At 46.2% G+C, this 12,891-nt stretch overlaps 2 protein-coding genes across 3 annotated transcripts; both read right to left on the bottom strand.

The window, feature by feature from the left end:
* Positions 1-5,014: 5,014 nt before the first annotated feature.
* LOC144901060 (uncharacterized) lies at positions 5,015-5,457 on the bottom strand. Its single transcript, XM_078793954.1, has 2 exons — positions 5,377-5,457; positions 5,015-5,346 (listed from the first exon to the last, which is right to left on the bottom strand). Exons 1-2 carry the CDS (start codon positions 5,429-5,431, stop codon positions 5,027-5,029), a joined length of 375 nt encoding a protein of 124 aa, XP_078650080.1. The 5' UTR covers positions 5,432-5,457; the 3' UTR covers positions 5,015-5,026.
* An 85-nt stretch (positions 5,458-5,542) lies between these two features.
* fam78ab (family with sequence similarity 78 member Ab) lies at positions 5,543-12,658 on the bottom strand. Of its 2 annotated transcripts, XM_058056070.2 has the most exons (3): positions 12,119-12,658; positions 11,653-11,960; positions 5,543-6,820 (listed from the first exon to the last, which is right to left on the bottom strand). In XM_058056070.2, the coding sequence occupies exons 2-3, from the start codon at positions 11,913-11,915 to the stop codon at positions 6,295-6,297; spliced, it is 789 nt and encodes a 262-aa protein (XP_057912053.1). In that variant the 5' UTR covers positions 11,916-11,960; positions 12,119-12,658; the 3' UTR covers positions 5,543-6,294. The 2 variants fall into 2 exon arrangements, with proteins under 2 accessions (XP_057912053.1, XP_057912043.2); XM_058056060.2 differs by having other exon boundaries at positions 11,653-12,658.
* Positions 12,659-12,891: the final 233 nt, after the last annotated feature.

Genomic DNA, 12,891 nt, shown 5'->3' with positions numbered 1-12,891 from the left:
TCTTTGTTCTTCATCTTGAATGTCCGATAAAACTCATCGGGTATGCTAGTGTAGTTGTAGTTCTATGTGGAAGTTTCAGCTAATTACCTTGCCACCTCCTCCGAGCTTCCTCGGGGATTATGGCCGCTCCGCCTTACCTGATACTTCAAAATGAGCTTTCAATATTCATTTAATGTGACCCGCTTTTAATCTGCACACGCTACTAGCGCTGTCACAAAACGCGAATGCTAACTATTTGGCACATCAATGAGTGCCTGAGAATAAATCTCTGCTTTATGTCATTAAAATGTTTAACTAGGATTCCTAATCTACACCTTATGGAAAATATTCATACCTAGCTTTTAATTACCCTTCTTTACTTTAAAATCCTCTGGATGAATGCAATATTCCCAGAAGAAGACAAACATATTTCTGCCCTTATACATGGTGTAAAACATAAAAAGCAATATTTTAAACACTGAAGGGCCCATAAGATTCTTTTCCTTTAGACGTGCAGATGACTGATGGCTTTTTCTCACAGGTTTCTGCTTGGGAACACCTTGTTTTTTCTACATTTCTCACTCAGGTGTGCATTCTTTGTCTTTACTGCGCTGACACCAATTGGGAGCTAAAGCCTACTCCTTTAGTCAACATAAGAACTCAACTAAATCAACAAGCCACGTGCTACAAACCGTCTCCACTGACAACTGGCCATCTTTTGCGGCATCGAACATGTCCTGATGTCGTGTCACGAGTGACCTGCGAGAGGTGCCCCAGAATGTTGTCCAAATCTCAATCGTTTGAGCTCTGCGTTCTTGCTGTTTGCTATTTTTCGTCTTCAGTCAGCTGGCTTCCTGATTGGCTATCCTTGTCCTCCACATGACTGTTACCGTCTCTGGATTTTTGATGATGAATATTGATCTACACATGAGCGTTTTCCAAGCAGATCAGAGTTGAAAATATGATATGTCATAATGAGGCACTATTTCTTTCGAAACGCCAACATTAGCGTTTGTCTATTTCTTCACAGGTGATTTGATGCTGTTTAATGTTTGCAGCCTTTCCTGAAATGCTGGCTTTTTAAATGGCGTCTTGGGGGGCTAATTTTGGTCAGAAGGCGGGAATTGGAACTCTGAAAGCCAGACTTGGTTGTTGTTGAACTGTGTCATGTTGATGTCTTAAAACTTGGATGCACAAAGCATCTAGTCTTACGTAATATATTCCCTAGCTATGAGATGTGTTGTTCCACTGCAGTCCACAGCAGTGGGGATGCTACTGTATATACCATACTGTATTCCAATTCCTTTATTAATGCCTGAACCATGCTCGTGCCAGCAACTCCTACAGTGTTTTATACTCGGGATGCCACAAGATCCGGTGGGAGTTTAAAACCAAACAAGGTTGGACCGCCGTGAAAAGCATTGTTACAGCAAGCCTTGAAGAACACGTAATATGACGCAAGAAGGTCCTAATCCTAGTCGTGAAAATGGCGGGCTCGTGCTTGGAGGGGGGGGGGGGGCAAATGGTATGATGAGCGCTCCGGTGACATTGGCACCTTTGTGGTATTAATAGTAGCATCTGGTGGAGCCGCCATTATTTAGCATCAATATCAGTGACAGGTGCGCTGCGAAGGCCGAGCCTGATCCCTGCTAATGGACGTTGGAATGCCACCAGGATAGCATCGGGAGTCCAGGCTGCTAGACACAAACTATGCAAACCGCTTGCTAACAACTAAAGTGACTCAATCAGATCCGACCATTATCGTATCGGAGCAGGAATGGCGGTCTTGGAAATATTATCACCCTCCGCATTCAACCTTTGGGTGACTGGGACTGGGTGCCACTTTTTCACTGGACCATTTTGAAATCTACCATGATGCCATGATAAAGTCATTCCATGCGTATTTCTCAGGTGTTTAAGTCCCGCCTATCATCTATGCCGTAAATTAAAGTTGCATTGACACCCGCTAGCTCAAGGGTGTTCGGCCATATTGGCCACCATCAAGCAAAAATCTCTGCAAAACTGGAAGATGCTTTCCCACAAGTCAAAGTCCCAAACCAAAAGCTGCCAGTAATGATGAGTTTGATTGACATATTATGCTAACGGTATGTTTACTATGGAATGGTGTTCCATTTGCCCCATCATTCTTTCGCTCTACTTGTTCTCCCTTTTCTTTTATCCCTTTTCCCGTGCACAAAAGGCAGATATAAATAGAGCGGCGACATCTTGTCATCCCAACACAAAAGAAGTGGGCTTCAGCATTACGGGTGCGTGCACGTTTTCAGTTGCGCTCTTAAGACTGAAGTCAGGACGCCCCCATTTGGACTGCAGACATATACATTTATTTGTGTCCTGTTTATGGATTCATGAAAAGATGTATCCACGGAGTCGCCCTCCGGAGGACAATTGTGCATTTTCACAGTTTTGCATAAATCATCACCAAATACTTGTCAAGTATGGCTTTAAAAAGTCAAAGCAAAAGTTTCCAAATAAAGAAAACAAACAGGAAATGCCCTTATATAAGATGAGGAACAGGAAAGCAGCATGAGGAAAATAAAGAAAAACACATTTTTCAACCCGCTCATGCAAATTGAGACAAGGGGGATGGGGGGTTGGTAAGGCTTACTACTACCATACTTTGGACTTGAGGAGATGAGGGTCACTGTGTGGACAAACAGAGGAAGCCTGGAGACCTGAACCAGGGATACTTGGTCATATAGCTCCAGTTTCAACTTTAATCAACACTTTTATTAGGCGTGTATATGTCGAATGCTCCAAAATCACAAAACACTTCACGTTTTGGCTGTGATGACTTTGGCAACAAGTGTATTGCTTTTCCTGGGCTCATTTAGCATCTGTGATGGCCTTAGCTGGCGTATGGGTTTTGTTTCTCGGCTGCTATTTGGCTGTCCAGATAGCCCACGCGTGCTCCTGACTTGATAAAGGGGGCGGTGCCTGGCAGGGTGACAACACCATCATATACCACAGCAGCCCCTTAGGGCGTCCGTGTGTGTGTGTGTGTGTGTCCCTGCTTTATGGCAAGGACATAACCTTTCCACTTGTGTGTGTGTGTGTGTGTGTGGCCGAGGAAGCACGATGACTCAACAAGAGCAGAAGCACATCAGTCAAGCCCCTCATCCCGGCCTAAATCCCTTCAACGGGGTATTAACTCACACGCACACATGTTAAGGTGTAATTACATTACATGGAGTCTGGTTGGGGCCGCACAGTGGTCGGCATGTTGGCCACATGGGCAGATCGGGAAGACCTGGTTTGGAATCTCTGCTCTCCTCCCACATTCCAAAAACATGTTAGCTTCATTGGACACTCCAAATTGTCCATAGGTATGAATGTGAGTGTGAATGGTTGTTTGTCTATATGTGCCCTGTGATTGGCTGGCCACCAGTCCAGGGTGGACCCGCCTCTCCCCCAGGGTAGCCGTTGAGTTTACCCCAATAGTCACCCTAGTGAGGATAAGCGGCATAGAAAATAGATGTCTGTTAGTCCGGTTGATGCTGCATGGAGATGACGACCACACAGGAGAGTAGTTGGGTCAAAGGTCACACGCTCCATCTCCATAGCTGTATATAATTCACTTCCCTTTTGTTTTCAGGCGTGTATATCTTAAGCTCCCATCACACATTAGCATGACTTAAAATGTGACACTGGCGACCCCAGGCTGACCCTCAGAACCCCAACTGGTGTCGCTCACCCTCCTCCGTTAGCGCTCTAACACCAACTCCAGAGGCCAACGTCCGGCCACCTCATCCCGTGTCAGTTTCCACAGAAAAATGGCGGCCTCGGGATCCCTCACAACCCTGGCTAACCTTTGCAACCCTGTGGCTAGCCCTTTCACGTATAAGCATGGCTTGGCACAGTGAGTCCTTAGGGGTGTGGGGGGGTTCAAGTGATCTGATTACATCAGGAGCCCCCCCCCCCCGCAAGCCCTTCTTTTCTCAACCTCCTTATGCCGATGGCCCATGACTCAGGCCGGAGTTCTATCACAGGCCATCCGTGAGCTTTTCATGCAATGATGCTAATAATGGTGTTCACCTCCTGGCTCTGGTTATTATGGGCGGAATAAAGCAGAAATGTTCCCATTTAGGAGCTTGGCAAGCTTAACAGCATCCCCGGCAGCACAGTTTGCATAGGCCTCCTTTAAAAATGGATGCATATATGGAAGAATATAAAAACTAGAACAGAATGGATTTTTGGTTAATTTGGGTTTTTGGAGCGAAAACAAGATAGTTTCTACTGTTCACAAGTCTGACTATTTCCAAGGGGGGCGGGGGGGAGATGCTATTATTCATACAACCCCAAGTCTGGTTGTCCATGTGCTGACAAGCCCTGATGTCCTTATCTTGAGTCCCAAATCAGGTGTTGGACTAGACCCTTTAGGTCCCCCTCAATCTTAATTCTTCATCGTGCATAGTTCTTCTTCGTCCAACTTGGAGTATTGATTGTGTAAGCTACTGGTACTCTTCCGTAGTACTCCTGAACCACTGCACACAAACGGCTGACATTTGGCAAAAACCGCAAAGGTTGAATCGAGGCAACTGGACACTTCTTGTTTGGTGAAGATGTTTTACCTTTCGTCCAAAATGCTGCTTTAGTATTCTCAGGGCATCCACTGCATCCAGCTGGACTGTACGGGTTGTCTTAGAACATTCAGCAGGCTTCATCATTTCAGGCTCAATGACAATGGACAACCCCCGTCCTGGGGCCGTGGCCAGAACAAGTCCTGGGTCCGAGGACGACCCCCATCCTGGGTCTGAGGCCGGAACAAGTCCTGGGGCCGTGGCCAGAACAAGTCCTGGGTCTGAGGATGGCCCCAGTTCTGGGTTTGAGGCCGGTACAAGTCCTGGAGCCCAGGACGTCCTGAGTCCGAGGACGGCCCCCGTTCTGGGTCTGAGGCAGGAACAAGTCCTGGGGCCGAGGACGACCCCCATCCTGGGTCTGAGGCGGGAACAAGTCCTGGGGCCGTGGCCAGAACAAGTCCTGGGTCTGAGGATGGCCCCAGTTCTGGGTTTGAGGCCGGTACAAGTCCTCAGTCCGAGGACGTCCCCCGTCCTGAGGCCGTGGCCGGAACAAGTCCTGGGACCGAGGACGTCCCCCGTCCTGGGGCCGTGGCCGGAACAAGTCCTTGGGCCGAGGACGTCCCCCGTCCTGGGTCTGGGGCCGAGGACGTCCCCCGTCTTGAGGCCGTGGCCGGAACAAGTCCTGGGGCCGAGGACGTCCCCCGTCCTGAGGCCGTGGCCGGAACAAGTCCTGGGACCGAGGACGTCCCCCGTCCTGGGGCCGAGGACGTCCCCTCTCCTGGGGCCGTGGCCGGAACAAGTCCTGGGGCTGAGGACGTCCCCCGTCCTGGGTCTGGGGCTGAGGACGTCCCCCGTCCTGAGGTCATGTCTGGAACAAGTCCTGGGGCCGAGGACGTCCCCCGTCCTGGGGCCATGTCCGGAACAAGTCCTGGGGCCGAGGACGTCCTCGGCCCCAGGACGGGGGACGTCCTCGGCCCCAGGACTTGTTCCAGACATGACCTCAGGACGGGGGACTTGTTCCGTGGCCGGAACAAGTCCTGGGGCTGAGGACGTCCCCCGTCCTGGGGCTGAGGATGTCCCCTGTCCCCCGTCCTGGGGCCGAGGACGTCCCAGGCTTCTTCAGTTGTAGATTGAAGAAGCCTTTTGGAGGAAAGGTCTTCAACAAATAGTAGAGTCCAGTTGCCTGGTTTGAGTCTTTGAGATTACATTTTGACCCCATAAATTGGATTGAAATTTCTCCCACAGCATTTCCCCCCAAACCTGACCACAAGCAGTGTTTCCCCCACGGACGGTAGGGTATGTGGAACACTAAAGTTGTGAAAAGTGTCTTCCCTTTTCCAGTTGAGAACTTAGGTTCTAGATTTGGATCTTCCCGGTTCGGTCCCAAAAGCCACACACACGGCCCCAGAAGTGGAAGGAGGACACGGGACGAAGGAAAATACTGCATTGCACTTTGTTTAAGGCTAAAAGGTACGGCGTGGAGAGCGATGTAAACGTAAGGCAGCATGGATTGGACGTCCCGCATGAACTTCCAAAAAGGAGCACGCCGACACGCAACATGGACACACTCGCAGCTCTAAATAAAAAGCAACACATTTAGACACAAAGTCAAAGCTCGGTCATGGTGACTTAAATACTCAAATCCCACACAAACCCCAAATGAAGTCGGCGACTTCATTTCACACAGTGACCCAGTTTCAAGGTAGAATGGTTGTTTTTTTTGTTGTTCAGTCCAGTTTTTAACTCATCAGAGTTGGTGTCTCTGGTCTCTGCGTGGTCAGTGTTTGGGTGGGATGACCACCACGGGGTCGCCCACCTTGGGTCGCCACATAAGCAGCTGTGCATCGTTGGCGTTGGGCTTGACCATGGCGTTGGATGGGATGGGCTCGTTCTTGCCTAAGATCTGGGGCTGTTCTTGGGAGACGGGCTGGTTTAGAACTGCCCTTAGACCCAGAGGTTGCTCCGGATCCACTTGTATGTGAAGCTGCATCCTCCAGCGGATGGTCTGCAGGACGACGGCCTCTGAGGTGGCCTGGTTGATGGCCACCAACCAGGTGGTGAAGCTCTGGTTTCGGTGGATGCTGCTGAGCTGAGGTACGTTGCTGTCGCTGACCGGCACGCCCCAGGTGACGCTAGGGTAGAAATTGTCATTCATGCTAACGCTGAACTTGCTGTCCTTCTTGGTGGGCCCTACGATGGTGCAGGTCTCGGTGGTGTTTCCGTACCAGGGGTAATTGACGCCATCTGAGTCGCTGATGGCCTGGATCTTTCCATCGCGGAGATCGGGGAGCTCCCAACTGGACCTGGAAAAAGGAAAGCTGTGGATGTACGCCAACAAGGTAACCCCCATGGCCCTGCATGGGGGGCCAAACCACCCGCCCCGTCATTTCAGTTCGAAACTTTGGAACACTGGTGTCCGACAAAATGGATGACGAAACGCAATGAAGGCATGAGGCTTAAGGAAGCACAAATGGAAGCACGTGAACTATTGGCTATGGAAATAACGGATGCCTACATACCAACAGTATTAAACAGTATTAAATATTAATTACCCAGTATTAATTACCCAATACCGGAGACACAAGAGTAAATATTTTATTACCCAAAATATTTTATTACCCAATATTAATTACACAATGCTGTAGGCATAACAAGAGCCAATATTTTATTACCCAAAATATTTTATTACTCGAAACATTAATTACCCAATACCGTAGACATAACAACAGTAAATATTTTATTACCCAAAATATTTTATTACCCAAGATTAATTACTCAATACCGGAGACATAACAAGAGTAAATATTTTATTACCCAAAATATTTTATTACCCAATATTAATTACCCAATGCCGTAGGCATAACAAGAGTCAATATTTTATTACCCAAAATATTTTATTACCCGAAACATTAATTACCCAATACCGTAGACATAACAACAGTAAATATTTTATTACCCAAAATATTTTATTACCCAAGATATTAATTACCCAATATTAATGACCCAATACCGGAGACATAACAAGAGTAAATATTTTATTACCCAAAATATTTTATTACCCAATATTAATTACCCAATGCCGTAGGCATAACAAGAGCCAATATTTTATTACCCAAAATATTAATTACCCAATACCGTAGACATAACAGAGTAAATATTTTATTACTCAAAATATTAATTACTCAATATTAATTACCCAATACCGGAGACATAACAAGAGTAAATATTTTATTACTCAAAATATTTTATTACCCAATATTAATTACCCAATACTGTAGACATAACAAGAGCCAATATTTTATTAACCAAAATATTAATTATCCAAAATATTAATTACCCAATACCGTAGATATAACAAGAATAAATATTTTATTACCCAAAATATTAATTACCCAATACCTTAGGCATAACAAAAGCCAATATTTTATTACCCAAAATATTTTATTACCCAAAATATTAATTACCCAATACCAGAGACATATCAAGAGTAAATATTTTATTACCCAAAATATTTTATTACCCAATACCGCAGACATAACAAGAGCCAATATTTTATTACCCAAAATATTAATTATCCAAAATAGTAATTACCCAATGCCATAGATATAGCAAGAGTAAATATTTTATTACCCAAAATATTAATTTAACCAATAACATAGACATAATAAGAGCCAATATTTTATTACCCAAAATATTAATTACCCAATACCGTAGACATAACCAGTAAATATTTTATGACCCAAAATATTAATTACCCAATACCGTAGACATAAGAGTAAATACGCCATTCAAGACTTAAAGACTCCTGCACCACGGATGTCAGAGTTGAGTTTCAGCTTGCCTGGGTAACGGCAGCAAACGGGATTATTGGGCCTATGCTGCAATTGCGATACAATTCAATTCTGGTGCTTGTGTTTCACTGGCCATTACAGTAACATGACTGACACCTAGTGGCCAGTGTACAATCCTACATATTGTCTTTGAATGCATTATCTTTGTATTTTAGTTTTTACATTTTTATGCTTGAATATGTTTACTTTAACAAAAATGGCACGTTTACTTCAGTGTACGCCAGGACTAATAATAGACCAACCACAAAACGCCACCATTTAAGAACTTATTCGCTAAAAAAGACGTAATTTACCTTTTTTTCAACACGACCACTCACTCCCAAAGACTTAGTTCTACGACATATTTGTACGTCTGTCATGTTTTTTGCGCGGGAGGCACAGAGAGGTGATGATGCAACTCTGCAATCAAAAAGAGCACATTTGGTGCAGCTTTAAACCAAAAATCGGCCACATGGTGGCAGAATTGAGCACGGCCTGCATGGCCCACGTTGAAGGGGAATTTTAACGCGTGTGCACGCGGTGGCCCATGCGTAGTGAAGTGAAGCCAACTGCACCGCTGGGTGGAAATGTGGCAGCTTCTTGGCCACAATAACAACAACAAGAAGAACACATGAACCTCCCCTCCGTGATGCAGAAAGACGGCACAGCAGCGCAGAGGAGATAAGTGTGATCACCAGCCACATGACTCTGTGGCTGCTCGGCCTCACGTCGACGTGTCGGCCCGGGGGGCCAGATTATCACATCAGGCATGACCATCGCTCGCGTGCGTGCGCACATATGCAAACTCGTTTCATCCTCTCAGAGCGATGGCTCCAAAACAAATGGCAAACACGGCCTTTCTCCTCTGCATTACATCTAGGACAGTAGGGTCCTACAGTCTACTGTCTGGATGTTCAACCACTAAATACTTCATTGATCTGCTTAACTCATACTGTCGACGATCGTGGAGTATGAAATGGAACATGCACGTATTACCGTCCTGGCTGCTCAGTACAACATGGCTAACGTCACATGGTAAGAGGAATGGCATGTAGACCGTGAAGAGCCCCCGCTCAATGTGCAACTGAGTCGTCACTCTCCACAGCACAGTTCCAACATGGCTCACTGAATGCAGCACGGGAATTGCCAATTCATTCATTTGGAGGTTGACTACAGCCATTATTCGTACAAAAATACCATTTATGTAGTATTGTGGTCACTAGGGGCCAGTAATCTTCATTCATTTTCTACCGCTTTTTCCTCACGAGGGTCGCGGGGGATGCTGGAGCCTATCCGAGCTGTCTTTGGGCGAGAGGCGGGGTACACCCTGGACTGGTGGCCAGCCAATCACAGGGCACATATAGACAAACAACCATTCACACTCACATTCATACCTATGGACAATTTGGAGTAGCCAATTAACCTAGCATGTTTTTGGAATGTGGGAGGAAACCGGAGTACCCAGAGAAAACCCACGCATGCACGGGGAGAACATGGGGGTGGAATTGAACCCTGGTCTCCTAGCTGTGAGGTCTGCGCGCTAACCACTCGACCGCCGTGTATATTATATTACCTAAACACTACAGGTGGTCAAGCCATGGCATGTCTGACATAGACATTCCATGTGGAAGTGGTACATTTTTGGCTTCTTACTTTGTCCTTTTTCCCCAGTCTTTGAACCCTTTTCTTGAGTTTCGAACTGGAGGCTAACTAGTTAGCTCGCTAACTATGCAGCTTGCTATGAGTGGTGGCCGTCTCTGGTGTCCCAGCAGTGATCCCATAGCCTGCGCGTTAGCCTGGGAGATCAAATATATGCAATATAAGCCTGCTGTTCTGGCGATCAAGTCTGTGGTTTGTCTTACCCAGCATTACAGTACCAATACTGACACCTAGTGACCAGTGTAGAATACCACATGTTGTTCATGTTTCTTTTTGAATTCACTTTGCCATTTTTATTCTTGACAATGTTTAATTTAGAAACTGTGTGATCTTTTGGACCAATAGACCGTCTTCCGCCATGACAGCGTGGAGTATGAATGTATTTTGGAAGAGTTAAGCTGCGATGCTTTGCATGGAAGTACAACAACACGTCTAGGGTGTACTTTTTTTTTTAAGAGGGAGGATCTGGTGTCTCTAATCTTAGGCTCGCGGTGCTCACACATCCTCTGTCGCAAAGTGTCGAGATAAAGCGCATTTTCATTTTCAGAGAGCGAGAGGAGACCGGTCAAACGTGCGGTATTTCTACCCCGCTGCTAACGCCAACCCCAAGAAGGAAGTCTGACAGCGTCCTCATCTCGCAGGCGAAGGCAGTTGATGCCCGCCGCTGCAGTGTGCAGCTGCGGCAGCAGCAGGAAAGGAAAAAAGGGGGCCTTGGCGGTTTAAGTGACTTTCATGGAAGTCGCTTCCATATTCCTCGGCTTCAACCGCTAAAAGCTTACGGACACTTTGTGAATGCACAATTCCATTGTGCAATTGGGCCAAATGAGGATGTGCAAATGCCTGATTCAGCTTCCTTCTTGTGTGCGGTGACGAAAGTCCGATGCTACATATTCTACATTTGTCATACTGTACACAGGGGTCTCAAACACATGGCCCCCGCCTTGATATGAAAGCTTAATGTTAGTGCGGCCCACGCGGGTTTGATATGGATGCTGTATGGTATCATGTACCCAGAAAAAATTATTAGGTTTGATTAATGTTCATGTTAAAGGTTAAATAACTGTTAATAGTTATCCTCCCTATCCGTGTGGAAGTGGTAAGTTTTTGGCTATTTAAGTTTAAAGGAAATAACTTGAAGGCTACCGTTTAGGTCGCTAGCTCTCTAGTTTGCGAGTTAGCATGTGTCTCAAGACACTGCAGTTGTGCAATATGTTGTAAATATAAAAAAGTATAAATGTGACTATAGTCATGTTTTGTCATGTCTACAGGGCTCTAATAATGCTTTGTTCATTTTAATCTGAAAAAAATAATTTGTCTACCCACCAACTATATGTGGTTTCTTAAGTTTTTATTATTTGCCGTTTTATTGTTATTATTATATTTATTTATTACTGGTTGATTGATTTTCTTTATTCTTGATTTGTTTATTTATTTTTCATCTTATTTTATTTTGTAAATTGAATTTGAGACCCCTGATCTAGCATATCATGTATATGTGCCACTTATTATATAAGAAAAACTATTGATAAGCTCATATTTGCATAGTCTTGCGGCCAGGCAGCAAGTGCAAACTGATCAAATGCTACTGAGCATCGAACGGTAGCTACAGTACATCGGTAGACAAGGTAGACGTAGACGATACTCACATCCCTTTGCTGCCATACGTGTTGTAGAACTCCATGTGGTTACAAGCTTGAATCCAGCCGACCGTCCACGTCTCATTAGCGGCCACGGGGGGCACCAGGACCCGGGCTTGGGCACGGAAGTGCGGCGTCCGGTAGCGTAGAACCACGCCAGACGACTCGTCGATGCTGGTGGGGTTGGAGTCGATAGATGTGTTGACTTCTAGGACCGCGATGCTGTCACGGAACGTCTTGGGCTTGCACCTGATGCTCTGGATGCAGCCCATGGCATCGGGAAGCACCACGGCCCACAACACGGCCCACAGGAGATCCTGCGGAGGGGAAAGACGCATGGGAACAGGGGTAACGATATTTCTGGTCATGCGTGCCTACATGCCGGGTCTGGAATCACGCATCAACTTGCGATTTGAAAAATCAAAAAAATCAGCATTTGATGTTGTTATCGTAAAAGTAAAAAAAAGTCCCCCACCCGTTTAATTCCAGTCTGTGGTGTTTATTCATCACAGTGGACTCCTGTGATGTTTGTAATCCTCACTGGATTCAGTTCATTTGAAATTCTATTCAAGTCTGTCCTAAAACGCAACACAAAAATTCAGTCTACCTATAAAAAAAACACCGGATGTAGGATTTCACAGTGATCAGGTAAAAAAAAAAAAAAAAAAGAATAATAACAGCGTTATCTTTTTGTTTCTTCCATTCCACGGTGACTCATTTCCCACGCAGAAACAAGCATTGTGGCCACAGCAAACACCGAAGTCCGGTCTGGGTCGGGGCACCGCCGCAACATCCGAAGGACGCCGCCGGGTGGTCCGCTTCAGCACCCATGTCATGTCACGGCGGGATCCTCCCAAGTGTGGAAAAACTACTTTCAAGACAAAGTGTAAAAGCGTCAGCTGTCGCCACGCCCACAGGAAGCTAGCGTCTCAGTCCGACTTGAGACCCAGCGGGCTGTCATCGCTCCCGCGGCCACTCGGCAGGTTCACCCGCTCCGGTCTGGGCTCCACTCAGGCAGCCAAGACCTTGGCGAGCGGCTTTATATGGCTTTGGTGCGACACTTCCGGTTCTTTCCGGTACCGGGTATGCTGGGAAATGTAGGCACCAGGCGTAACGCCGCTAGCCTAAACGCTACAACAGCCTGGACTGTGGAATGAAATAGCAAAGCAAATTGCAAAGCAATATGACAATAACAAGCTAATTTTGTTATTATTTGTGGCGTTTATAGCCACATTTTGTTTTAGGGGA

Source organism: Doryrhamphus excisus, linkage group LG10 (assembly GCF_037039965.1).
Source record: "Doryrhamphus excisus strain RoL-2023G ecotype Guam linkage group LG10, RoL_Dexc_Guam_v1.1, whole genome shotgun sequence".
In the NCBI taxonomy this organism is placed as follows: domain Eukaryota; kingdom Metazoa; phylum Chordata; class Actinopteri; order Syngnathiformes; family Syngnathidae; genus Doryrhamphus; species Doryrhamphus excisus.
This window is presented reverse-complemented; position numbering and strand designations above follow the sequence as displayed.